The sequence below is a fragment of the Tupaia chinensis genome, unplaced genomic scaffold (genome assembly GCF_000334495.1).
Source record: "Tupaia chinensis unplaced genomic scaffold, TupChi_1.0 Scaffold000259_1, whole genome shotgun sequence".
NCBI classification, from domain to species: domain Eukaryota; kingdom Metazoa; phylum Chordata; class Mammalia; order Scandentia; family Tupaiidae; genus Tupaia; species Tupaia belangeri.
In genome coordinates, this window is record NW_006159739.1 from 2031065 (window position 1) to 2056553 (window position 25489).

Sequence of the window (25489 nt, forward strand, 5' to 3'; positions counted from 1 at the left end):
TGGGCGAGGACACCCCCCCTTTAGAAAAAACCCCCCAAAAAAAAAAAAAAAAAAAAAGCGGTAAGACTATAGTTTCCAAACCAAGACCAAACTACATTGTTGCATAAAATATTTCTATAATACCTCCACATGCAAAGTCTCAAATAACAAAATTAAATAATTCTTTAAAAAAATCAAAATGAAGCATTTTTGATTATAGGCATTAAAGTCACAAGAGATTTGAAATCAATATTGTTCCAAAACATTCTAATACATATCTGTTGAACTCAGAGGTCTTTCAATTCAAATCCTTTATACTGGATAAATAAGGAAGATAAGAGCTCTTGGGTAAGCAATATACCCAAGGACAAATGGTTAAGTTCAAACCAAGGACTTGAACCTGGGTTTCCCAAACTACTGCTTAGTTTCCTTTCTACTATGTCATTTGCATGCTCAAAACATTTATTTGCCTATAAAAATTCAATTCTGGGGACCAGCAGATGGTGTAATGGTTATGCTGCTGGACTCCCATATAGTCGACCACGGTTCAAGTCCCAGACCCAGTAGTTCTCAATTCATGCCAAGTGCATGTGCTTGAGTGCCCCAAATCCCGAGAATGGAGAAGGGATTGCGGCATGGCCATCCCCTGCCCCAGCAGAGGGTGATTTATCTGTCTCTCCTTCTCTCTGTCTCTCCAGCAAGTGTAAGTGCCCTATAGCAAAAATCTCTTAAAATAAAAAATTAAATTCTGGGGGCCAGCTCGTGGCATGGTTGTTAAAGTGCTGGCTTGCAGTTCAAGTTCCAGACCTGTTGGGTTGCTTTCCTACCTTCTTTCTCTCTTTCTCTGATAAACACATGTGACCTATGGCAAATTTAAGTAAATGAATAAAAATTATTAAAAAGAATTAAATTCTGTGGCTACATGAAAACTTGCCAGAGAATTACATATTTCAGAATATAGGCCAAATGAAGACTACAAAAGAAAAAACAGCACAAATATACAAATAATGTATAGTCAGGCCTCTGTATTGACAATTTTTTTTCCTATAAGGCATGTGTGCCAGAGAGAGAGAGAGAGAGAGAGAGAGAGAAGCAAGAGAGAAGCAAGAGAGAAGCAAGAAGTCACCCCCCAGGGGTAATGGTCACACCATAATCTCTTCTCTTCCATGCTCCTCTCGGTATCTTGGGTGCACACACCTGGCATGAATTTCAAGCCATCGGGTCTGAGATTCAGACTGTGATTGACTACATGGGAGTCCAGCAATGTAACCAATATGCCATCTGCTGGTCCCTTGATAGATTCTTTATCCCTGGACCGAACCAGCCATAGACAGCAAATGTTTGGGGAAAAAATTCCAAAGACTTTCAAAATGTAAAACTTGAATTTGCTATGTGCCAAATGCTATACTAAATCCACACAAATGCAGTGAGGTGTAGGCACTGAAAAAGATATTATAAGTACTCTAAAGATGATTTAAAGTGCATAAGAGTATATGCATGCAAATAGCATGCCCTTTTATATTGTGTCATTGGAAAAGTCATGACATATTTTTCTCTGACTTTTCTGATGATTCAATATAAGGGACTTGAGCATCCATGGATTTTAGTATCCAAGAGGGATCCAGGAACCAATCCCCTAGGTACAAGAAAGGACAAGTGTATATCCTACTGGCAACAACATAAGTAGGATGCTGACACAAGGCCAAAAACAATAAACAAATTCATGAATATTCCTTCTGTCCAGGTGTTACTTCCAAAGGCTAAATGTTATGTTTTACAGGTCTTTCTAGTTTGAAATATGTTAAGTTTGAGTTTACTGAAAAAAGTAGGATGGGGCTGGCAGGTGGTGTGGTGGTTAAAGGCACTGGATTTCGACGTGGCCAACCAGTTTGAGTACCAGACCTGGTGGCTTGCTTTGTCCTTTTCCCTTTCTCTCTCTGGTCAAATTAACAAATAACAAATGGAATTAAATAAATAAATAAATAGTCCTTTAAAACAACAACAACAACAGAACAACAAAACAGGATAAATTCCATCTCAGGTTGTAAAATAGGAATAAAACTTATTCATGGTAGTTCTAAATGGTGTGGAATAAAAGATGTAGTTTCGTGGACAGAAAGGCCTAGACAGAAAGCCAGCTGGTGGCACAGCAATAATGCAATGCTCTGTGGTACTAGAAGGTGCCAGGATTGCATCCCCAGGTCCTCTTGTGCATGCTTGTAATACAGGCTGGCTGAGGCTGGCAGTAGATCATGGCATGAAAACTCCGTTGGGGGTGCCTGTCTCTATCTCTCACTGATGGAAGAAAGGAATAAAAATCTAAAAACAAAAGGCCCAGAAAGGGGCAAAGAGTTCAGTTAGTTTTAGAATATAGAAAATAAAATACTAAAAGTTAAATTGCCCACAGTAGGGCCAGCCAGAGTAAGGCCTGGTGGTTACATGAGCTGGATCTCAGATAGCTGGTTATACCATTTAAGCCCTGGGCCTAGTGATTTGAAAAGCATACTGGGTATGTGTGCATGTGTCCAAAATCCTAAAAGGAGGGAAAGATAGAGGAGATGGCATTATGGCACAATCAGTCCCCATAGAGGTGCTTTCTCCTCCTCTGTTTCTGTTTTTCTTTAGTGAATGCACATATTCTCTAGCAAAATTTAAAAAAATAGAAAAGGTTAAAATGAAATGGCAAATTTTGTGTTAAATATATTTTAGTACAATAAAAACAGTAATAAGGGCCAACAAGTGGCATGGTGATTAAGGCACTGGACTCCCATATAGCAAATCAGTTTGAGTCCTGGATCTAATAGCTTAGGTCTTATGCCAGGCACATGTACATGCGTGCCCAGAAATCCCAAAAGGAGAATGGATTTGAAGGGATTGTGGCATGGCCATTCCCCCAGGGGGGGTGTTTCCTGTCCCTCTTTGTGTCTTCAACGAGCAATGCACCCTATAGCAAAAATCTCTCTGAAAAACAAAACAAAAAAACAAAAAAAAAACAAAACACCAAAAAACCAGTAGTAAACAAAACAAAAATGCAAAAGAACAGGACCTTAAGAGAGAAAGTAAGGGGAACCAGCAGTTAGGGTAATGGCTATGTCGCTGGACTCCCACATAGTTGACCACAGTTCACGTCCTGGACCCGGTGGCTTAAAACTCATGCCGGGCGCGTGTGCATGTGTGCCCAAGATCCCGAGAGGAGAATGGAGGAGAAGGGATTGTGGCGTGACCATCCCCCCTGGGGGGTGATTTCTCACTTTCTGTCTCTATGTCTCTCTCTGTCTGGCAAACGCACGCGCTCCTATAGCAAAAATCTCTCCAAAAAAAAAAAAAAAGAGAGAGAAAGTAAGGATGCTCTTCTTCTTTGCTCTCTTTTACTCAGAACTGCCTACCTCTCAGCACCTGAGACTCTAGCTGGAGGAAAATGGAACTGTAGGAAGAATCAACTAATAACTTTAGGTCTTCATTTGGCACATCTGGTTCAGGAAAAATAAGAAACAGAAAGAGAAATATATAAACAGTAAAACTTATGTGTACAGGAGCCAGCAGGTGGCATGGTGGTTAAGGCACTGGCCTCTCACACGGCTGACCCCAGTTCAATTCCTAGACCAAGCAACTTAAAAATCACACCAGACACATGTCACGAGGGGAGAATGGAGAAGAAAATGCGGCATGTACAAACCCCCAAGGGATAACTTCTCTCATTTTCACTTTCTCTGTCTCTCTGCCAGGCACATATGCCCTATGGCAAAAAAACAAAACTTACATGTACAACTACAAAATTTATATCCCCAGCCCCAAGCTTTCTCCCAAACTGCAGTTCCTGTGGCCGATTTATTGCAAAACAATTCTACCTAGAATCTTACATTTAACTGGCCGCAAGCAAACTCATAATGGGCGCCAGCTTGCTATAGACTATAAACAATGAATAAATATGGTTCCTGCTGTTATGACTCTAATCTACTGAAAGCAGACTACTTGGTTAATAAGTAACCATTATATACCACAACATGAGATGGTAAACTTAAGCTAAAAACATTGGAAGAATGAAAGGTTGATTCATTATACCTGGAAAGATAAGAAAGCTTCATAGAGGCAGAATTTTATTAAGGCAGAAGTTGTCCTTTGAATATAACAGTAAAATTCTATGAAGCAATTTGAACAATTAAGGAATGTGAATCAGAGTTGACATTTCTTTCTCTTTTTTAGAAAGAATTATTTTATTTAATTTTATTTATTATTGTTATTATTATTTGAATTCACTAGAGAATAACAGAGAGAAAGAGGCAAAAGAAAGCAAAATCACTGGGTCCAGGACTCAAACTGCGGTTGACGACATGGGAGTACAGCACCTTAACCACTAGACCCCCTGCTGGCTAAACAAAAATATTTTAGGGGCCGGCAGATGGTGTGGTGGTTAATGGCACTGGACTCCCACATGGCCGATCCAGGTTCAAGTCCTGGACCTGGCAGCTTGCTTTTTATCATTTTCTCTCTTTCTCTCTGGTCAAATTAAAACAATTAAATAAAGTAAAATAAAATAATTCTTAAAAAAAAAATTTAGGGACCAGCAGTTGGTGTAATGGCTACATCACTGGACTCCCATGTAGTCTACCATTGTTCTAGTCCCGGACCCGGTGGCTTAAACTCACGCCGGGCGCGTGTGCATGCGTGCCCAAGATCCTGAGAGGAGAATGGAGAAGGGATTGTGGCATGGTCATCCCCCCTGGGGGGTGATTTCTCGCTTTCTGTCTCTGTCTTTCTGGCGAGCGCACACGCCCTATAGTGAAAACGTCACCAAAAAAAAAAGAGTATACATGTGCCTATTATATACCATTAATTTCCTGTGTGATGTTTTGGGTGCTATGACTTTTCAAAAATTAGAATTCCATAGCAGTGTCAACAAAAAATAATCCACAATGGTATTAAGCGCTATAATAAAAATAAATTCTGGGTATTGTGGAGGCACATAGAAAAGGCACCTAACCCTTGTTTGTACAAAAGTCATGTGGTCACTACAAAGTAGGATTCTGGGAATAAATAATGCCTACATTAAGACTTCAAAAAGGAGAAACAGCAGTGTCCTTGGAAATACTGATGAGGACATCTTTTATTGTAATGCTGTAAATAATGAATTCTGCATGGTATGTACTTAATAACACAAGATATATGGCAGGATACAGGGTATACAAGACTATAATCAAGAAACAGTCAACTTGAAGAGATATTGTGAAGAAGAAATCAGATAACACATATGTATTTGTCTAGTTGTCCCATTAAGTTTCCCTACTAGAGTGTAAGCTACAAAGTACAGAAATCATGGATTATATCTATGCACCACTATTTAGTAAGTCCTTAGCAAAATGCTTGTTATAGTAGGTGTTCAGTAAGTTCTGACTATCATCATGCTCTTTATTATAAAAATTTCAAGTAAAACAATACCATGACTTCACAGCAATATAGGTTTGTCTGTTTTCTGATTCCTCACTTCATTGTAAAACATTTATAAAGTTAATGCTATCCCTCCACTAAAAGGATTTTTTAAAAATTATTTTATTTGTTGTTATTATTTTTAGTTTGACCAGGGAGAAAGATTGAGTGAGAAAGCAAGCTGCCAGGTCTAGGACTCAAACCAGAGTCAGCCATGTGGGAGTCTAGCACCTTAATCACCAAGTCACCTGCCAGTCCCTAAGTTTTTTTTTTTTTTAAAGAATTATTTTTATTTAATTTTATTTATCATTATTATTATTTTTCAATTTGCTACAGGGTAGGTACACTCACTGGACACACACAGAGAGGGAAAGTAAGAAAGTAAGCTGACAGGTCTGGGACTCAAACCATAGTTGGCCATGTGGGAGTCCAGTGCCTTAACCACCATGACACTTGCTGGGCCCTCCACTAAAAGTTCTACTAATTATAAGAGCCATTAAACTTTCCAAATCTGAAGAAAAACATTTAGACAAATATACCCTTAGGGATATTACATAGTTAATTCTAAACTATAAGGAAGGTATAAATTCCCCCACCTCTCTTTCTTTTTAAAAGAATGATTTATTTAATTTTATTTATTCATTCATTTTATTTCAATTTGACTAGAGAGAGACACAAAGAGAGAGAGAGAGAGAGAGAGAAAGCAAGCCACCAGGTCTGGGACTTGAACCATGATCAGCCATGTGGGAGTGTCCAGCACCTTAACCACACCACCTGCTGGTCCCTCCATCTCTAAGGAAATATTCCTTAACCGAAAGCGATTTAGCTTCTAAGGATGAATGAATAAACAAATCTATAGATATATATATTTAGGTTTTTGCCATAGGATATGTACACTTACCAGAAAGAGACAGAGTGAAACTGAGAAATCGCCCACTAGGAGAATGGCCATGCTGCAGTCCCTTCTTCTTCATTTTCCTCTTGGGTTTTTGGGTATACACAGACATGCACTCACTGTGATTTTCAAGCCATAGGGTCCAGGACTCAAAATGGTGGTTGGCCATGTGGGACTCTAGCACCTTAACTACCATGCCACATGCTGGCACCTATGTATTTTTTAATTGCCAGAGGGTATGTGTATTTGCCAGACAGAAGAGAGAAAGAACTCCCCAAGTGGTGCGTGGTAATACTGCAATCCCTTCTCCTACATTTCTCTATCCTGTTGGGATTTAGGGCACATAAGCATACACACCTGGTATGGTTTTCAGGGTGCCAGGGCCAGGACTGAACTATGGTTGGCCACGTGGGATTTGGATCCCTTAATCCTAACTACAAGGCCTTAGGGCCAGGCCTACATTCCACAATATGTGGAGACATTATTGACTGTCACAACCTGGGGCAGAAGTAGGGGTGCTACTGGCATCTAGTGGGTGGAGGTCAGTAACACTGCAAACATCCTATAATGCACAGGCCAGTTCCTATAACAAAGAACTGCCTAGTTCCAAATGTCAGTAGTACTAGTTGGGGGTGGGGATGGGCAAGCAGAGCAGATGGAGAGTAGAAAGGTAGGCAAAGATATAAAACTGAAGGACTGTCCTTGGCCTAGTGCTTAAGGGAACTGGATCCCAGAGGGCCTTTTACAGTTCAGTCCTGGTATCAGTGGCTTTAAAAACACACACGCCACACGTGCATGTGTGCTCCAAATCCTGAAAGGATAGAAAAATGGAGAAGGAATTATGATGTGACTATCCCCCACTGGAGAGGTACTTTCTCCCTCTCCCTGACTGTTTCTGGTGAGTGCAGCAGGTGCCTTATGGCAATGAAAAGAACCAAAACCAAATTTGACAGCTACAGTCCTTCAAAGACATCCAAGTAGCAATATCAAAAATTCTTCTGAGCTAATATTTTTTATTTGAAAAAATCTAGGCAATCATTTGCACACGTGCCCCCATAATTTAATAATTTACAAAGTGATCATACCTCTTCAATACCAGCTATATTATTGACAGCCAGTTTTTTTAGAGAACTCTGAAGTTTTTTGTCATCAGCTGTAGCTGTTCTGTGTACCACCTTCTTCTTTCTGCGAGCTGTACCCTGAAAAACAAGCAAACAAAAGTGTTAATGTGCCTAGCATCTAGCAAGTGCAACCATTTCTTCCTATCCACGACACAAATCTAACTGACCCATGTAAAAAACGGACTAAACAGCAATGATTAATAAGAGTTGTGATTGTCAGCCTGACCCAGATTTTTCAAGGTCAGTTCTAGCCAGTTCTTATTCTTATCCAATATCCAGACTTTATTGATTCAACTTATTATGTTCTAAAACATGGTTTGTTAATAAAACATAATCTTTAACTAAAAGATTTATTGATAGTATATTTTATAACAACTTTCAATATAAGGATTGCTTTCTTAAAGTAATTATCACCTCTTGCGAATGAAGCCAAAAGATACTCTAAAACCTTGAGAATCATGACATAATTGAGAACAAAATGCCTACCTACTATGTATTCTAGATTCTGAGACTCCTATGATGCAAAGGATAAAGTTCTAATTTCAAGAAGCACATATTACAAGAGAAGAAAAAAGTCAGTGAACACACAAATTAGATTAATTTCTAACAGGATAAGGGCTATTATGTAAAAACAAAAAATGGCATACAGTAATAAGAGTGAGTGGGTGGGAGAAAAGTACTACTTTATCAGTTTCCAGGGAAGGCCTCTCTGAAGACCCACAACTAGGGGAAGAGTGATCTGGGCAGAATGGAATGAGATTGAACTTTTCCTTTCTGGAGAGAAAAAGCAGGCCAGTACAGCTACAGCAGAATAAACAACAGGAAGGAAGGAAGAAAATGAAATCTGGAAGAAAGGCAAAGGCCAGATTATGTTGCCTAGAATACCATAGGCAGGAACTGGGTTTTATACTAACTACAACAGGAAGTCATCAAAAGGTTTTTTCCCACAAGACTGACTTGATCTGACTTACTTTTTTTATGACAGAGGTTGCTATGTGGAAGGAAAATGGACTAATTAATGAGATCGGTCAGGAGGCTCCTATTGCAGACCTGGATTGAGATGAAGGTTGTAGCAGTGGATATGGTGAGGAGTCACATTTTCACAAGAGACAACATGATTTGCTGGTGCATTATATGTGAAATACGAGGAAAAAAGGAACCTAGAATGTTGCTTAGAATTCTGCCTTGGGGCCAGCAGGTGGTGTGGTGGTTAAGGGCACTAGACTTCCACATGAGCAACCATGGTTCAAGTTCTGGACTGGCGGCTTGTTTTCTCACTTTCTCTCTCTTTCTCTCCTCTCTCTCTCTCTCTCACATTCTGTCCCTCTCTGGTCAAATTTAAATAAATAAATAACATAACATAATTCTTTAAAATAAATAAATGGCTAAATAAAATAATTCTTAAAAAAAAAAAAATTATGTTATTTATTTATTTAAATCTGACCAGAGAGGGACAGAGTGAGAGTGAGAGAGAAAAAAAAGCAAGCCTCCAGGCCCGACTCAAACCATGATTGGCCATGTGGAAGTCTAGTACCCCTAACCACCATGCCACCTGCCAGCCCCTAAATAAAATAATACTTTTAAAAAAAAAAGAGAGAGAGAGAGACCAGCACTTGGTGTAATGGCTACATTGCTGGACTCCCATGTAGTCGACCGTGGTTCTAGTTCCGGACCCAGTTGTTTAAACTAATGCCAGGCGTGTGTTCAGGCATGCCCAAGATTCCAAGAGGAGAATGGAGGAGAAGGGATTGTGGCATGGTCATGGGAGTGATTTCTCACTTTCCGTCTCCTTCTCGTGAGTGTGTGCACCCTGTAGAAAAAAACTCTCAAAAAAAAAGAAGGAATTCTGGCCTAAGCAAACAGGTTGCAAATTCCACTACTTATTAAGATATTAAAAGTTCATTTCTAAATTGTTATTTTGAAACTCTACATACATTTTTCTAGAGGTTTTTGCTATAGAGCACATGCAATCCCAAGAAAGACAGAGACAGAGAGACAGAAAGTGAGAAATCACCCCCGAGGATGGATGGCCATGCCGCAATCCCTTCTCCTCCATTTTCCTCTCGGGCACATGCACACACATGCACCCAGAGTGAGTTTAAGCCACCAGGTCTGGGACTTGAACCGTGGTTGAATACATGGGAGTCCAGCAACATAGCCAGTACTCCATCTGCTGGTCCTGAATCTCTAAATACATTTTGAATAATAAAAAAAAAAAAAATCAAAATAATAGATTAAATTCTTGGGTCATCTGTAACCTAAACCAGAGCTGAAACATTACCAAAAGCAGCCTAAATCTTGAGAGTTAAATCTTTCTAAAACCACGAATAAGGGGAAAGAAATGGTTTTAATTTCTTAGAGTTCCTAATAATACTCAAAGAATCAAATCAGCCTTTATGGAGGGAGGCAGGAGCTTGTCTCAGTAGCTCTGGTGCGAATGGAAGAGAGCTCTAGCAGCACAGGTTGTGACAATACCCAGTTGCTGAAGGACTATTTTCCCAGATGGTCATTTATTTGAGAGTATTTCCTGATTCAGGAATAGATCAATTGCTTGCTGGATACCTCAACTCAAACGAACATCAGACACTTTAAATACTATGTCTAAAACCTTATCAGTCCACCAATCTAGTCTTCCTTTATTTCCTAAGTCTCATAGTTGATGGCATCACCATAAAACCAATCTCTAAAACCCAAAGTCTGAGGGGTAATCCTGAATCTTCTTTCTGCCCTTTATCCCCCATATCCCATCAATCATTAAGTCATACCATTCTAACTCCTGAATTTGTGCCCCACATACTATAGCAATAGCCCCTTCACTGTTCTCCTCTATACCAAACTTCTATTTCATCCTATTTTCCACATTGCCAGCAAGTTTTTCTAAAACGGTTGTCATTTCCTTCTTAAAATCCTTAAATAGTTGTTCAGTAACTATAGAATAAAATCTCCAACTCCTAAGTATAGCATATAAAACTACAGTGGAAACCCCAAACTACCTAGTCATTTCATTTCCTGTGATTGTCTATTCATTATAAACTCTTAAACTCTGAAGATCAGCAGGTGGTGTAGTGGTTAAGGTGCTGGACACTCACACATGGCCGACCACGGTTCGAGTCCTGGGCCTGGTGGCTGGCTTTTACGGTTTCCCTCTCTCTCTCACTGTGTGTGTGTCTTTCTTTGGTCAAATTAAAATAAATGAGTAAATAAAATTAAATAAACAATTCTTAAATGAATAAATAAACACACTAACTCTAAACTCTCCCTGCATTCAAACTAAAGCAAGTCATTCCATTATATGTTTTTGCATGTGTGGGAATAATGATTCCTGTTTCACCCTACCTCCCATGAACCCTTTTACTTGTCTGCCTAGTGATAAAGTCTTGTTTATCCTTTAAATCCCAGTTCAGTGTTAACTTGTCTCTTCTAGGCAAGAGTATCTTGTACTTCATTAAAACACTCAATTCTTCTGCGTTGTAATTGTGATCATGTCTCTCTTCCAAGCTGAGCTGTATGGAGAGCTCAATAAACAGTATCTAGATAAAACCACCTGTTTAAAATATATAATCAAGCTCCAGGTATATTCTACTGCTCTTAAATATCCCTAGTTTTTGCATTGGTACTTTATACTGCATTTAATGCTACAATGTGACTGCTGTGGTTACATGAATGTGTTAATATGCCTACTGTATCACTGTGAAAGGAGAAAGTACTAGTTACTTCTCTTCCCCTCTGGTTCCCATCCACTGAGCTGTGGTTACCCTCAATGTAAATGATACAGTGGGGTTCGCTACATAAAGTATTGCCTTACCTACTCTTTCTTCAGGTCTGAGGTAACTATTATTCTGCCTTTTTCTTTTGCAGAGATTGTATTATCACTGATAAGGGAAGAATATTCTTCCCTTTGAGCCTGGGACCACAGCTGACGGGAAGATTTTGGGGGCACAGAACCAGCTCTTCCTTAGCCTTAAAGTACACGAAATAAGAAAGCTCATGTCCATATTCACCAGCATAGAATAGGGCAGAATTGGGAGAAAATCTGGTAGTGAATGAAATGTACAATCAGCTTGAGCATCTCCACTTAAACTAGTAGGTACATCCAATAATGATTAGGTAACCCTAACATCTGGTATGCCCTGTAGGTGAGCCCAATATAATAGCTATGATTTATTAAGCATCTACTCTGCCAATTTCTATGTTAGGTGGTTTACAGATATTACCCTGATCCATTAAAGCATCTTATTAGGATTATTTTTATTGTGCAGAAAAGAAAATTAAAGCTTAACAAAGTTGGGTAATTTGTTCATGTAACATAACTAGCAGGTGTCAAGAATTAGGATCCAAACAAAGGTGGCTATTTCTATGTCACCATCAGAAAGAAAAGCCTTGCGTTAGCTAGTTTAGATCTACACAAACTATTTTCAAATTGGAATGTGGTTTGATCTTGATTATTAAAAAAAAAATTAGATTTTTAATGACCACAACTCCAAAATAATGATACTATCTGGTAATCATACATTTGCCTGTCAGTTTTTCTTATGCCACACTCACCTTTCCCCCTATCCGGACCTGAGCCTGAAGTTTGGCTAACTTTTCTTGATTCATGCTGTTGGTAAATCTAGGGGGGGGAAAAATAAATTTGTTAAAGTCACTGTTTTACCAAAATTTTTAAAAGCTGTTGATGCAAATAGTACTTTGTGGTTTACTGAGCTTACAGTATGTATCAACACCATGATCATATTGATACTGTCTATATGCTTAATAAACATTAATGACTTGTCTAGCTTCATAAACCAGATACTTAAGAAATCAAAATTAAAATAACACCATGAAGGAGTCAAATATGTAAATGAAAAACAGAATGGAATTCAGTCACCTATTTGAAGATCCCTCCTTAAAACATGATTCACTCTTTGGCATTCAGTAAAACCTAACCAATTAGGAAATCTCTGTAGGCAAGCCAGTTTTTTTCTCCAAAGATTTTTACAGCAAAGAGCTGTTACCAAATGTTATTAGTAAAATTTTCAGGTAGATTTTCTTCTCTGGAATCACAATTTATATTTCTTATAAACCATAAATGAACAAAAAGGAAAAAAAAAACAGACAAAGAAATTCAACAATAGGCTGTCTAGCCTGTAGTCACGTCCTCTGTTCAAGGTCAGATGTTGTGTTAATAGGGAAACAGAACCAGATTTCCAGACATTGCATGCTTCTGCAGCACTCTCCAGAGTTCAGTCAATACCTTATACTCATACAGGATGCCATACTCAAGATGTTCTTATATACAGGGTAAAATGTTTCACTGCACAATTTAACAAAAACATTTCTACTACATGGGAGGAGGCAGGGAAACTCACTATAAGCTTTTTAAAGATAATCTTGATTTTGAAGATTTGAAGAACACTATGAAGTCATGAATCCTAGTCTGGTCAGTGATGGTCATACTAAAGAAAAGGCAATGTTCTTAAGTTCATAACAATAGATACTCTGTAAACAAAGCCAATTTAAAAATCTTGTTTTACTTGTTCTGTGATCAATAGACCATTACTGAGATGTGAGGGAGGGGGAAAGGCTGTTATCAAAACTTTTTTTCGCTAATTCTCTAACTCTTGTACAATCATCACTCACATGAAAAAGATAAGAGAAGCGGGAGAAAAGAGAATCAAAGATTATATAATTAGTAACCATTCTGTACTCTGACACTGTACTTTGGCACCAACCTCTGTATTTCTCTGCTTTAACACTAAAGTTCAGCTCACAAATAATATTCAGAATTTATGGCTCCTCACTATTTGCTCTGTACTCTATCACATGTTCAAGCAACGAAAAACATACTTTTAGAGGAGGGAGTGTGTTTCGAATCTTAGGTGTGTGTCGATCTTAGCTCTGCCATAGACTCAGTGATGTAAATTCTAATCTCTAAATGCAAATATCCACAGAAAAAGGCCCATATTCACTTTTCACACAAATGTGGCCATGAAGGTATAGTGAACTAACAAAGAGTCTAAGGAATTTCTTGTAAAAAAGGGGCTAAATGAAAATATTAGAACTTGTCATGGGGTAAGCCCTTTGGGACTCATTCTGAAATAACAGTCCCCAAGAAATGAGATGGAAAGTCCAGACAAAGAGTCCTGACTTGCTTGGGGGTGTGGGGGAGGGCAACAAAATAAACTCTTTAAATCAATATGTTGATGAAAGAATAGATTCCATGTCAAGTGGCCAGACAATAGAACTGAGAACTCTCATCCCCAAGGAATATCTCAGGGAAAAGGCATTTTAGGGAGATTGGAAACTCAAGGCAGCAAGGGAGTAAGAGGGTGGTCTTTTGTCTATTAGCGAGTTAGGGTGTGTGTGTGTGTGTGTGTGTGTGTAATTCAAGTAGAAAAGAGGACTGGACTCAGTCCATGGAGAGATGTTAAGCTTAAAATCTGGAGTAGACCTCAACAGATCACCTGGTTTAATTCCCTGTTTGTCAACCTTTACTGTACCCATCATTCCTATCTTATCTGTAAGGCCATTTGGAAAACTTGCTGGCAGCAGCAGGGTATTAATTATAACACCGACAGAACAGTTTACCTCCTTCCCAGGAAATGAGGGCCCAGAAGGGAGCAGTCCCTTCCTAGTCCCTTTTTCCGAAAGGAAGAAGTAACTTCCTAAAGCCACATGATTAATGATTTCTTTAGGGATCCAATGATCTTTTAGCACTTTCCTCAAAGATTCAAGAAAGTATAGATAATGAGGTTAATCAGTATTTACTGAGTGCCTAAATTCCAAGCATTGTGGTAGGCACTTTCACAGACATGTTTACACAGAGAGAAAGATCATTTCAATCTCTAGCCCCGATTTTTTATTACGTCGGGTTTCCCTACGAGAGGCACAGACTGGAATCAGCCCAAGGTTTTATCACTCCAGGCTTCAGAAAGCTATTTTCCGTCTCTGAACCTGTGTTGCCCCTGCATTAGGAAAGGTGTAACACCACATGCTTCACAGGGAAAAGTTAGATCATCAGACACAAGGTATGGCTCACCGAAGATCCTCAATAACTGGTAACTACGGTTACCACTCCGAGAGGCTGGCTACAGTGTAGTGAAAGAACGTGGGAAGGGAAGTTGAAACCGCCATTCACTAGCTGTGTAACAAACACGGTGCCTGCCGGTCACTCATCGGACACGGGGCCGGGCTATAAAGATGTGCAAGGCAACGTCTGAAACGGGAGACTTGTAAACAAACGCGGCCACGGCGAGGTGGCGAGCGCGGCGCCGGGGGCGGCAGAGGTCCGGGCGGGGAGTGCTAACCTCACTCCCGTCTGTAGCCCGGAGGCGCAAATGCGATGACAACGGACGGGCTGCTCGGAGCCCAGCGCTCCCGGCACTGTGGCTGTGGGACGGGGCGCGGGAGTTCACCGTCCCCTGGGACTGGATCTCGGCGGCCACCGCGCAGGCCCGCTGGCCCCCACAGGAGCTGGTGGTGCTGGGGACCTTCCCTCAGGTGCCGACCCCCAGCTGCACCGCGGGTAACCCACACGCCAAGCCAGCAGCCTCCGCCCCCACTCGCCGAGCCATGGTGGAATTGGCAGCCTGAGTGGTTGGTGGGTGTTGGCAGAAGAGGGCGGGGGGAGACCGTGCGCAGAGGCCTATGGCCGTGGAGTGGCGGGACCGCCGGGGGTCTCACCTGTGGCAGGGAGGGTCCTCCAACACCAGCACGCGGAAAGAACAAGATGGCTGCCTCAGCGGAGACAGAGAAAGACGACCGCGGCGGCGGGAGCGGGGCCCACGTGACCCAGCCGGCCCCGCCTCTCCTTCGCCAGGACGGCCTATCTCCGGAGTGCACCCCGAACTACAAAGCCCAGCCTGCTCTGCGCACCGCAGGATTCCTATTGGTGGCAGGTGCAGGCAGCCGCGCTGCATCCTGGAGCTTGTAGTCTCTGGACCATTCTATTGTGTCCGTGCTTAAGATTTGTAGGTAATCTAATAAACGGGCTGTGCGTGTTTTTGTTTGGGTGTGATCTTTTGTTCTGATTTTTTAAAAAGAATTATCTTATTTAACTTTATTTGTTTATTTTTAATGTGATCAGAGAGGGACAGCGTGAGAGAGGGAAAGTGAGAAAGCAAGCCGCTAGGTCCAGGACTCGAACTGCGGTTGACACGTGAGAGTCAAGCGCCCTCAACCACCGTGCTACATGCTGGCCCCTGTTCTGATCTCTTTACTGTGTGTTAAGAACGTGCTTTGGGGACTCAACTAGTACCAGGAGGAAAGAAGGGAAATTGTGACCTGTTATGCAACAGAGAAGGAAAATTTAGAATATTCAACTCACAACAAAAATAAATATTTCAACAGAAGCTTTACACTTCAAATGCCTGCAGTGACTCATGTCCTGGTCCCCTAGGTCAGTTTTGCAATTTAAGGACCCAAGTTCGGTTTTCTCGGAGCTTACATCAGTTAGTTGCATCATCTCTGACTGGAAGGTTTGCAACTATAGGGCAAAATAAGGTCCAGCGCTTCTCCAGTAGGAAGGAGCATGCCTGTAAGGCATGAGACCAGGCATTGCAGAACAGGTTTGCTAAGTCTCCTCAGAGACTTGAGCAGAAACAAAACAATGAAACCCAATTATCCTATTTTATTTGCTGAGGGGGGAGCGCCTGACCTCACCGATCAATAATATTGTGTTTTGAATATCAAGTGCAGAGGTTCTTGGGGGGAGGGGCCAGAGTGGCTGGCGGACGTAACCAGCAACGGTTCCCCCGAACCTTCCCTCACAACCTCTATCATATAGGCCCACCTTTTACTACTGGCTTCTCGGACCTGGACGTGCAGAACCCGCGGAAAGCAATTTACCATCGAATGCAACTCACGCACCCTTCTACGTGATCTGCACCTTTAAACTCACTCCATCCTAAACCGGACCTTGGCGGCACCACCCACATCCGTCTAACATCACTTCCTTCAGAGTTTGGAGGAAAAAAAAAAAAAAAAAAAAATCTGCGAGGGGTTGGGCTGAGCCGCGCTGGTGAGCAGCGCGGATCTTCTGCTAGATCTCTGGCTGTGCGTTCGTTCAGCTCCGTGGCCTCGCGCGCCAACCACCATGGAGATGCGGCCTCGTCTCGTGGCCACCTGTTTGCTGGGCATCAGTTTCCTGCTCCTCGTCACCTCTTCTGATGGACATACTGGGCTTGGAAAGGGTCAGACCAAATTCTTATCTTAATCTTTACTGATCCCGGGCACCAACCAAGTATAACTCTCTTCTTGCCTTAACATTGTTCTCTTCCCGTTCTATCTCTTAGTCCCCGCCAGATTTCTTTTTATCTTCCCTAACCGCTTCCGGAGTTTGAAAAATTCATAGGGTAGGGAGTAGCAAGTCTGGGAAATGTTAAGACGGGGAACTTGTACTTGAGGCCTCTCTAAATTCTTGGGTTGGGGAAAGGATTGGCCCCAAATTGAGAAAAGCATGTTTGAAAGCCCAGCATAGTGCCTCTCACTTGGGAGTCCTCAGGAGCTGTCACCTTCCCTCCTGGGAGAAATAGGGCCTTGAGCTGCATATGCAGAGACCCCTGCCAAGGGTCTCAGGATTTCTCTCCTCCCTCTTCTCTGAAGAGCTAGGCTATTACCCTCTCCTTACCCTAGGGAGACAGCACTTCTGTCTCAGGAAGATCAGTCTGGTTTATAAGAAAAGGCCATGTGATGGGTAGAAGGTCTGCTGTTAGAGGGTCACCCGCAGTTGTCCTTGGCATGGGTCAGTGTGTCTGAAAAACTGATTTATTTATATTTATTTATTTTTAAAGCTGAGACCAGTGGTTATGAATGGAAGTTAGGAGTTGTGACCACCTACTCCGTCCTATTACCTACATCTTCATTCTAAGCTTTAGTATCTTCCTCAGCAGCTCACTCTTGGTTGAAGCAAGGATGACTGTCAACTAAGGGTTTATGCTTTGCTTTTCTAAGTGAGTGAGTTGTATCATGTACCCAAACCTCCTTCCATTTTTTTGTACTGATCTTACTAAGTAGAATGATCCTGCTGCAACTCTGCTGTTTCTGTTTTATCTTGTCTTTCCAGTGTGCATATTTCTTGGTGGATAATGAGATCGAGTGGACATGCAGTGCGTCTGAATGCAATCACTGCTTCATTCAGTAAATAATTTTGATTAATTCACCAGCCATATTTCACGCACTGCCATAGGCACTAACGATATAGCCGTGAACAGGACAGAAATTGTTCCTGCTCTTAAGGAGCTTGTATTCAAGTCAGACAAACAGTAGACTCATGAATAAGTTAATATAAAAGACTATTTCAGCTAGGGATAAGCGCAGGGAGGAAAATGAAACTATAATGGAGTAGGAGGTAGAGGGCCTGGGGAAGATGAGGGAGCTGGTATTACTTGAGTTTGGAAAGTCAGGGAAAGCTTTTCTGAGAATGTGATATGTGGGTTTCCATCTCAATGAAATTGCACAATGAATTATTATTAGTCCAGAATGTTTAAATACTGGGAATCCCATTTTAAAACAGGCTACTGTGTATTTACACTAAAATCGTAAGTACCGGGGAAGACAGAAGAGTATGATGTTAGGATGTGGGTTTAGATCTGAGTTTTAATTTGTTCTGCCATTGACCCCCTGAGTAACCTCAGGCAAGTTGCTTGAACTCTCAAAGTCCTAGTTCTTTAGAGCATAATAATAACTGCAAAATGTTCAGATACTCAGCAAATAATTTACTTTTCTAGTTACTGTGTTAGGTATAGGCAATGCCTTAGAGTTATATATTTGGTATCTTTATCTTTTGTTAGACATTAAACTCTGGTTGTTCCAGTTACCATCCCTGTGTAATAACCACTCCAAAATTTAGTGGTGTCAAGAAACCATTTTCTTATGCTTGTGATTCTGGGGTCAAGAATTCAAAGGGAGACCAGCAGTTAACATTAATGGCTATGTCGCTGGACTCCCATGTAGTTGACTGTGGTTCAAGTCCTGGACCCAGTGGCTTAAACTCACGCTAGGTGCGTGTGCGTGCATGCCCAAGATCCTGAGAGGAGAATGGAGGAGAAGGGATTGCAGGGTGGCCATCGCCTCGGGGGGTGATTTCTCGCTTTCTGTCTCTCTCTCTCTCTTTCTGGCGAGCGCACGTGCCCTATAGCAAAAACCTCTAAAAAAAAAGAATTCAAAGAAGGTACAGTGGGGAAGGTTTGTGTCTGTTTCATGATGTCCAGAGCCTAGCCGGTTACTTCTCCATGTGGTCTTTCCGTACTGGCTAGCGTGGGTTTCCTCATATATGGCAGCAGGATACCAAGTTGAGTGCCATAGAGCAACATCAAAATGCATGGCAGTTTTGCCAGCTAGTGTGACAAGCTACAGCATCACACCCAGTGTCCTCTGTAGGAGCAGGTTCAAGGGGAAATGGTGTTAACACCCTCACCTTGACCCTGGATTGGGAGGAATGTTGAGGTCACACTGTAAGAAGGGCATGTGGAATCAGAAATATTGTTGCCACCATCTTTGGTAAGTATTGTCTGCCACAGTGAGCCAGGAGCATTTCTGTCTTGTTCGTTCTCAAGAATATTTGCTGAAAGGAGAGATGAATGATCATTGTGATCTCTTTGCTATTTCAGCTTAACTGTCTGGTGAGATATCAAGAAAAGTAAGCAGGTAGTTATGTCGTGGGATGATATGTACTCTGAGCAGGAAAAACATAGAAGGGCAACTTAGAGCAAGGGGGTGGGTTGTGAGGATTCAATGAAAAAAGTCAATACCATGTCACACACTTAGAAAGTATTCGCCAAATGTTAGTTGGTATCATTCCCCCCCGTGGAGGACTATTTAATTCCTGTATTAATATTTTAAACGTTTATGTATCTCTTACATATGAATTCTTGGGAAATTGATTTTTTTCCCTACTCATCCCACCTCCCAAAAAATGCTACCTGAGGCAGTGGTTCCTAAAAATCTTGATGTTTTTTATTTCTTTGCAGATGCTTAAGTAGCCCTGGCACTTTTCAGCAGATGGCCTGGTGGTTATAAGAGAAACTGAATGGTCTATACTATTTCATTAAGAAAAATAAGCACAGTAATGAGGAGTGAGCACTAGACAGGAATTAGGAGGCCTGTGTTTTAATTTTGGTCAGGACATTTCACCAACTCGGGTCTTCCCTAGAGGCCAGTTATTAAATAAGAGTTGGACTAGAAATGGTTCCAAGAGCCCTTCTAACTCTAATGTTCTAGAGTTCTAAAGTAATTTTATTATTCTCCATGGGCAAAAAATTTGGAATACATCACCCATGGGAGAAATGTAATGACTAATATTTACTATATTTGTACTGTCTTCCAGGCACTATTCTGTGCATGTTCCTGTATTAGCTAGTTAAATCCTCATAGTAACCCTATAATGTAGATTATATATGCTGGTCCCTATAATCAAAAACTTTTTGCCATAGGGCATATGTGCTTGCTGGAGAGAGAGACAGAGACAGTGAGATAGTGAGAGGGAAAGTGAGAAATCACCCCCCAGGGGTGATTCCCTTCTCCTCAATTCTCTTTCTGGGATCCTGGGCTCTCATGCATACGCACCTGGCTGATTTTTAAGCCCCCATGTCCAGGACTCAAACTGTGGTTGACCATGTGGGAGTCCAGCAATGTAATCATTATGCCATTTGCTGGCCCCCGGGTAAATATTTTTATCATCATCCCCATGTCACAGATGAAGACCCTAAAGTGAAGCACGGGAATCATAAAGCTAGTAAGTAGACTAGCTGGAATACAAATCCCAGGCCAACGCCCTTAACCTCTATACCACTTTGGTCTCTCAGTGCAGAAACTCCTGTGGAGTTTAAAGGAAAAACTAGAAAGCTGTAGATAGGGGCAGTTCATGTGCCTTTCTGCCTGAAATAGAAAGGGTTGACTTTGTCAGGTCTCTGGAATAAAAAAATGGCACTAATATGAAATGTTTACCTTCTACACGGTGACCTATTCACAGTCACAAGAGTCCTATGTGATATATTTTTGTTAGCCATATTTTACATTTGTGAAAACAGTAAGTAGCTGAACTGGGATTCCAACTCAGGTCTGCCTGACTGCTGACACATTATTTAGCCACTGTGTTGTTCTACCTCTCAGAGACAGTGTTCCCTGTTTGAGTAGGTTGGCTGCCAGCTCTAACACTTGACCTTTTGTTATTTACATTTCACCAGCTGGGAGGGGGTGGATAAAACTTTTCTGATTTCCTTAGCTTATACCTAATAAAACAATTTTAGGATCAAGGACTTGGAAACTGGTGTAAATTCTATGTTCAGAAATGGTGGGACCAGCAGTTAGCATAATGGCTATGTCGCTGAACTCCCATGTAGTTGACTACGGTTTGAGTCCTGGATCCAGTGGCTTAAACTCACACCGGGCATGTGTGCTTGCGTGCCCAAGATCCTGAGAGGAGAATGGAAGAGAAGGAATTGAGGCGTGGCCATCCCCCCTGGGGGGTGATTTCTTGCTTTCTGTCTCTGTCTCTCTGTCAAGTAGCACACACGTCCTGTAGCAAAAACCTCTCCAAAAAAAAATTAAAAAAAGAAATGGTTGTTCTTTCTTTTTTTTAAGTTAATGTTAAGACCTGCTGATGTGGGAAACTTAGCTTACCCTTTAGATAACTGGCATAAATTCAGTGGCTATTCAGATGTCATTTTAGGATATTGGACTGTCTTCAAATGTTGCTGGAGAGACAGAGAGACAAAAAGTGAGAAATCACCCCTGGTGGGGGGAGGTGTATGGCCATGCTCCAATCCCTTCTCCTCCATTCTCCTCTCAGGATTTTAGGCACTCACACACACACTCCCAGCATGAGTTTTAAGCCTCTGGGTCCCAGACTTGAACCATAGTTGAGTGTGTGGGAGTTCAGTGACATAACCATTACGCCATCTGTTAGTCCCCCCTTACCAAAATTTAACAATATCTTAACCACTGCCCCCAATGATAAGAGATCTTTAGCACACTAGATTTCAGTCACTTCCTCTGGACTTATAAGCAATTATCCAGTATTTTAATTCCGCCTGTTTTTTTTTTTTTTTTTAACTCTATCAATTAGACACTGTAATGGTTTATACAGACAGACATAGACATATTTATTGTGGATTTATCTCCATGTTACCAGTTTGTTTACTATTCCTTGTGTCTAAACTTTTTTCTGGGATCATTTCCTACCTGAAACGTGTCTTTGGCTGTACTTTCAGTTTTCTCTGGTTCTCCTAGGACGACACCATACTTTCTTCAGACTCTTCAAACCTCCACTATCTCCTCCACAGTCCTTGCTCTCGGTTGATGACCATGCTTCCTGTTTAAAAGAAATAGAAGGACTCAGAAGAGGTGTTTTAGTTTAATTTTTATGCTCTCACCACTACATTGACCCAGCAGTGTCTGTATATGCTCCTCTGCCTGTTGTTCCTTGGTAAACTGTCCCTGCTCCTAGCAAAGGCTAGTACCTCTCCTTGAGTACTGCATCCCATCTCCTCTCTCCTACTCGGCATTTGCCAGTGACTTTCCCTCCTTTTATCCTGCATCATTCATTTTCTTATCTTTAAGAAATTTCTGTCAACTTGCAGCATCTAATACTTTCTTCCATTTTGAGTTAAGACCCTTCCTCTAGCAATGGCTCCCTTGACAGCAGAGTTCTTTGAAAGAGTGACATGGGAACCAGCAGTTAGCGTAATGGCTATGTCGCTGGACTCCCACGTAGTCGACCGCGGTTCGAGTCCCGGACCTGGTGGCTTAAAACTCACGCTGGGCGTGTGTGCGTGCATGCCCAAGATCCCAAGAGGAGAATGGAGGAGAAGGGATTGCGGTGTGACCATCCCCTCTGGGGGGTGATTTCTCGCTTTCTGTCTCTATGTCTCTCTCTGTCTGTCTGGCGAGCACATGCGCCCTATAGCGAAAACCTCTCCAAAAAAGAAAGAAAGAGTGACATATGCTCACTCTTATGTGTCTCCCGGACTGTCTTGATTTTGTCCTGATGATGCTTCATCCTCATTGTTAATGGCAACCTCATCCTTCCATTTACTTAAGCCAAAAACCTGAGACACATCCTTCTTCCTTTGTTCTTAAGCTCCAGTTCACAGAAAAATCTTGTTGACTTTGTTTAAATAACAGAAATTGCCTAGCAGTTCTAAAAACTAGAAATCCAAAATCAAGATATCAGCAGGATTGTTTCTCCTGGGAGCTAGGAAAAAGGGTTGTAATGGTCTTTTCTCTTTCCTTGGCTTATAAATGGCCTGTACTCCCCGTGTGCATGTTTGTGTCTAAATTTTCCTTTTTTCAAAAAAGAATTATTTATTTAATTTATTATTACTATTTTTATTTTTATTTTTTTGGGGGGAGAGGTTTTTGATATAGGGTACATGTGATGACCAGAAAGACAGAGAGAGACAGAGAGACAGAAAGTGAGAAATCACCCCCCAGGGGGGATGGCCATACCACAATCCCTTCTCCTCTATTCTCCTCTCGGGATCTTGGGTATGCACGCACACGCGCCCGGGGTGAGTTTAAGCCACTGGGTCTGGGACTCGAATCGTGGTTGACTGCATGAGAGTCCAGTGACATAGCCATTATGCCAACTGCTGGTCCTATTATTATTATTTTAATTCACCAAAGAGAGGGAAAGTGAGAAACCAAGCTTCCAGCTTCAGGACTCAAACTACAGTTGGCCCTGTGGGAGTCCCATGCCTTAACCACCATGCCACCTGCTGGCCCATAAATTTTCTTTCTTTTTTTTTTTTTTTCACAAGACTCCAGTTATGTTGGGTTAGGGGTCTCTTCATTTTAATTTGCCTCTGGGAGCCAGCAGGTAGCATAGTGGTTAAGGTGGTGGACTCCTATGTGGCCAATGGTGGTTTGAGTTCTGGACCTGTGACTTGAAAATCACGCTGGACATGTGTGCCCAAAATCCCAGGAGAAGAGTGGAAGAGAAGGGATTGTCCCCCTGGGGGGGGGGTAATTTCTCACTTTCTCCATCATTGTCTCTCTCCCTCAACACATGTGCTCCATGGCAAAAACCTTAAAAAAAAAAAAAAAAAAAACTAAAAATAACCTAAAGTTTGGCATAATGGTTATGTCACTGGACTCCCACATAGTCGACCATGGTTTGAGTCCCAGACCCAGCAGCTTAAAATTCATGCCAGACGTTTGTGCATGGGTGCCCAAAATCCCGAGAAGAAAATAGAGGAGAAGAGATTTATTGTGGCCATCCTTCCTGGAGGGTGATTTCTTGCTTTCTGTCCATCTCTCTCTCTTTCTCTGGCAAGTCCACATGCCCTATAGAAAAAAATCTCTCTAAAAAAATAATGTTTTGATTGCCTCTGTAAAGACCTCTTCCAAAGACCACAATCTGAAGTATTGGGTGTTAGGACTCCAATATCTCTTTTCTTTTTGAGAGTTTTTTTGTTTTGTTTTGTTTTGCTATAGGGCGTGTGCACTTGCCAGACAGAGAGAGACAGAGAGATAGAAAGCAAGAAATCACCCCCCAGGGGGGATGGCCATGCTGCAATCCCTTCTCCTCCATTCTCCTCTTGGGATCCTGGGCATGCACGCACACGCGCCCGGCGTGAGTTTAAGCTACTGGGCCCGGGACACGTACCGCAGTCAACTACATGGGAGTCCAGCGACATAGCCATTATGCTAACTGCTGGTCCCCCAATATCTCTTTTTTGGGGAGGACACAGTTCAACCCATAAAGTCCCTTGTAGTCTTTTTTTCAGCATTGAAGCCAGAGAAATCCTGTTAAAACACAGTTGGCCCAGTTGCAGTGGCGCGGGTGGTAGGGCACGACTGCATGGTGCCAGAGCTATATGAAAGGCTTGGGTTCAAATCCCAGGCTGATCTAGACATGCTAGGCATGGTGTTGTATGCCTGTAATCCTGACTCACTGGGAGACCGGGACAGGACGGATTATAACAGGTGAAACCCTGTCAAACATAAACTTCTCTATCTCTCCCTACCTCCTCATTAACAAACAAAACTGAAAAAAGAACAACCCAACATAATCACATTGTATTACTACTCTGCTCAAAGCCTCCAACAGCTCAGTAAAAGCCAAAGTCTTTATAGTGGCTTGCAAGGCCCTGCATTGTCTGTTCCTTATCTTGCCTCTTTGTCATTACTTCCTTTTGCTGTGAAAGACAATGTTGTATTGTGTTAAAAGTAAGGATTCTGGAACCTCACTGTCTAGGTTCAGATCCCAGCTCTGACAGTCACTAGCTGTATGTTCTTGGAAGAGTGACTTAAAATTGTGCCTCAGTTTTCTTATCTGTAAAATGGGATTAAGGGTACCTTGGGTTGCCCTGTAGCATAGTAGTTAAGCTCTCTGCACTGAGAACCAGATCCCACATGGCCAACTGCAGTTCAATCCTGGCTCTAGCAGCTTGAAAATACACTGGGCTAAAGGACTGAGGTGACCAGGGACCAGCAGTTGGCGTAATGGCTATGTTACTGGACGCCCATGTAGTCGACCATAGTCTGAGTCCCGAACCCAGTGGCTTAAACTCACGCTGGGCACATGTGCATGTGTGCCCAAGATCCCAAGAAGAGAATGGAGGAGAAGGGATTGTGGTGTGGCCATCCCCTCTTGGGGGGGTGATTTCCTCTCTTTCTGTCTCTCTCGTCTTTCTGGTAAGCATACACGCCCTATAGCAAAAACCTCTACGAAAGAAAAGAAAGAAAGAAAAAAAACGGATTGAGGTGACCATGCCCCACTGGGGACTCTCTCTCTCTCATACAGATGCCCTCTGGCAATAGAGAGAGAGAAAAAGTATGTGGGGCCAGTCAGTAACCCAGCACTCTACAATGCTGGACCCAAATAAGAGTATCTACCTCAGGGTTGTTATGAGGATCAATATTTGTAAAGTACTTAGAGTAATGACTGATGGGTCATATTAATAGCTAATACTTGTAGCAGTTTTCAAGTACCAGACACTGCTGTAAGCTCTTTAAGGTATTTATTTATTTATTCATTCCTCACAGCAACCCTATGAGATAGATGCTGTTATTCTCATTATACAGCTGAGAAAACATTTTACAACTTGGAAAAGTTGCTTAACCTGTGCCAAAAACACAGCTAGAA

At 41.8% G+C, this 25489-nt stretch overlaps 2 protein-coding genes across 5 annotated transcripts in view; one reads left to right on the plus strand and one right to left on the minus strand.

The window, feature by feature from the left end:
- Positions 1-25489, minus strand: part of BTF3L4 (basic transcription factor 3 like 4) — a 40884-nt gene that overhangs the window by 6023 nt on the left and 9372 nt on the right. The window contains exons 1-3 of one of the 4 annotated variants that reach the window (XM_006149403.3): positions 16193-16211; positions 11965-12031; positions 7384-7497 (exon numbers count right to left, since the gene is read on the minus strand). In XM_006149403.3, the coding sequence (XP_006149465.2) occupies positions 7384-7497; positions 11965-12018 (168 nt within the window). In that variant the 5' untranslated portion in view covers positions 12019-12031; positions 16193-16211. Of the gene's footprint in view, positions 1-7383; positions 7498-11964; positions 12032-14440; positions 14687-14708; positions 14924-16192; positions 16212-21582; positions 21713-25489 lie in introns of those variants that run through there. The other 3 variants (XM_006149406.3, XM_006149405.3, XM_006149404.3) reach the window with 3 other exon arrangements.
- TXNDC12 (thioredoxin domain containing 12) overlaps positions 16374-25489 on the plus strand; it is a 32702-nt gene continuing 23586 nt past the window's right edge. Inside the window, exon 1 of the mRNA XM_006149401.3 lies at positions 16374-16592. Coding sequence (XP_006149463.1) covers positions 16496-16592 — 97 coding nt within the window. The 5' untranslated portion in view covers positions 16374-16495. The remainder of the gene's footprint in view (positions 16593-25489) is intronic.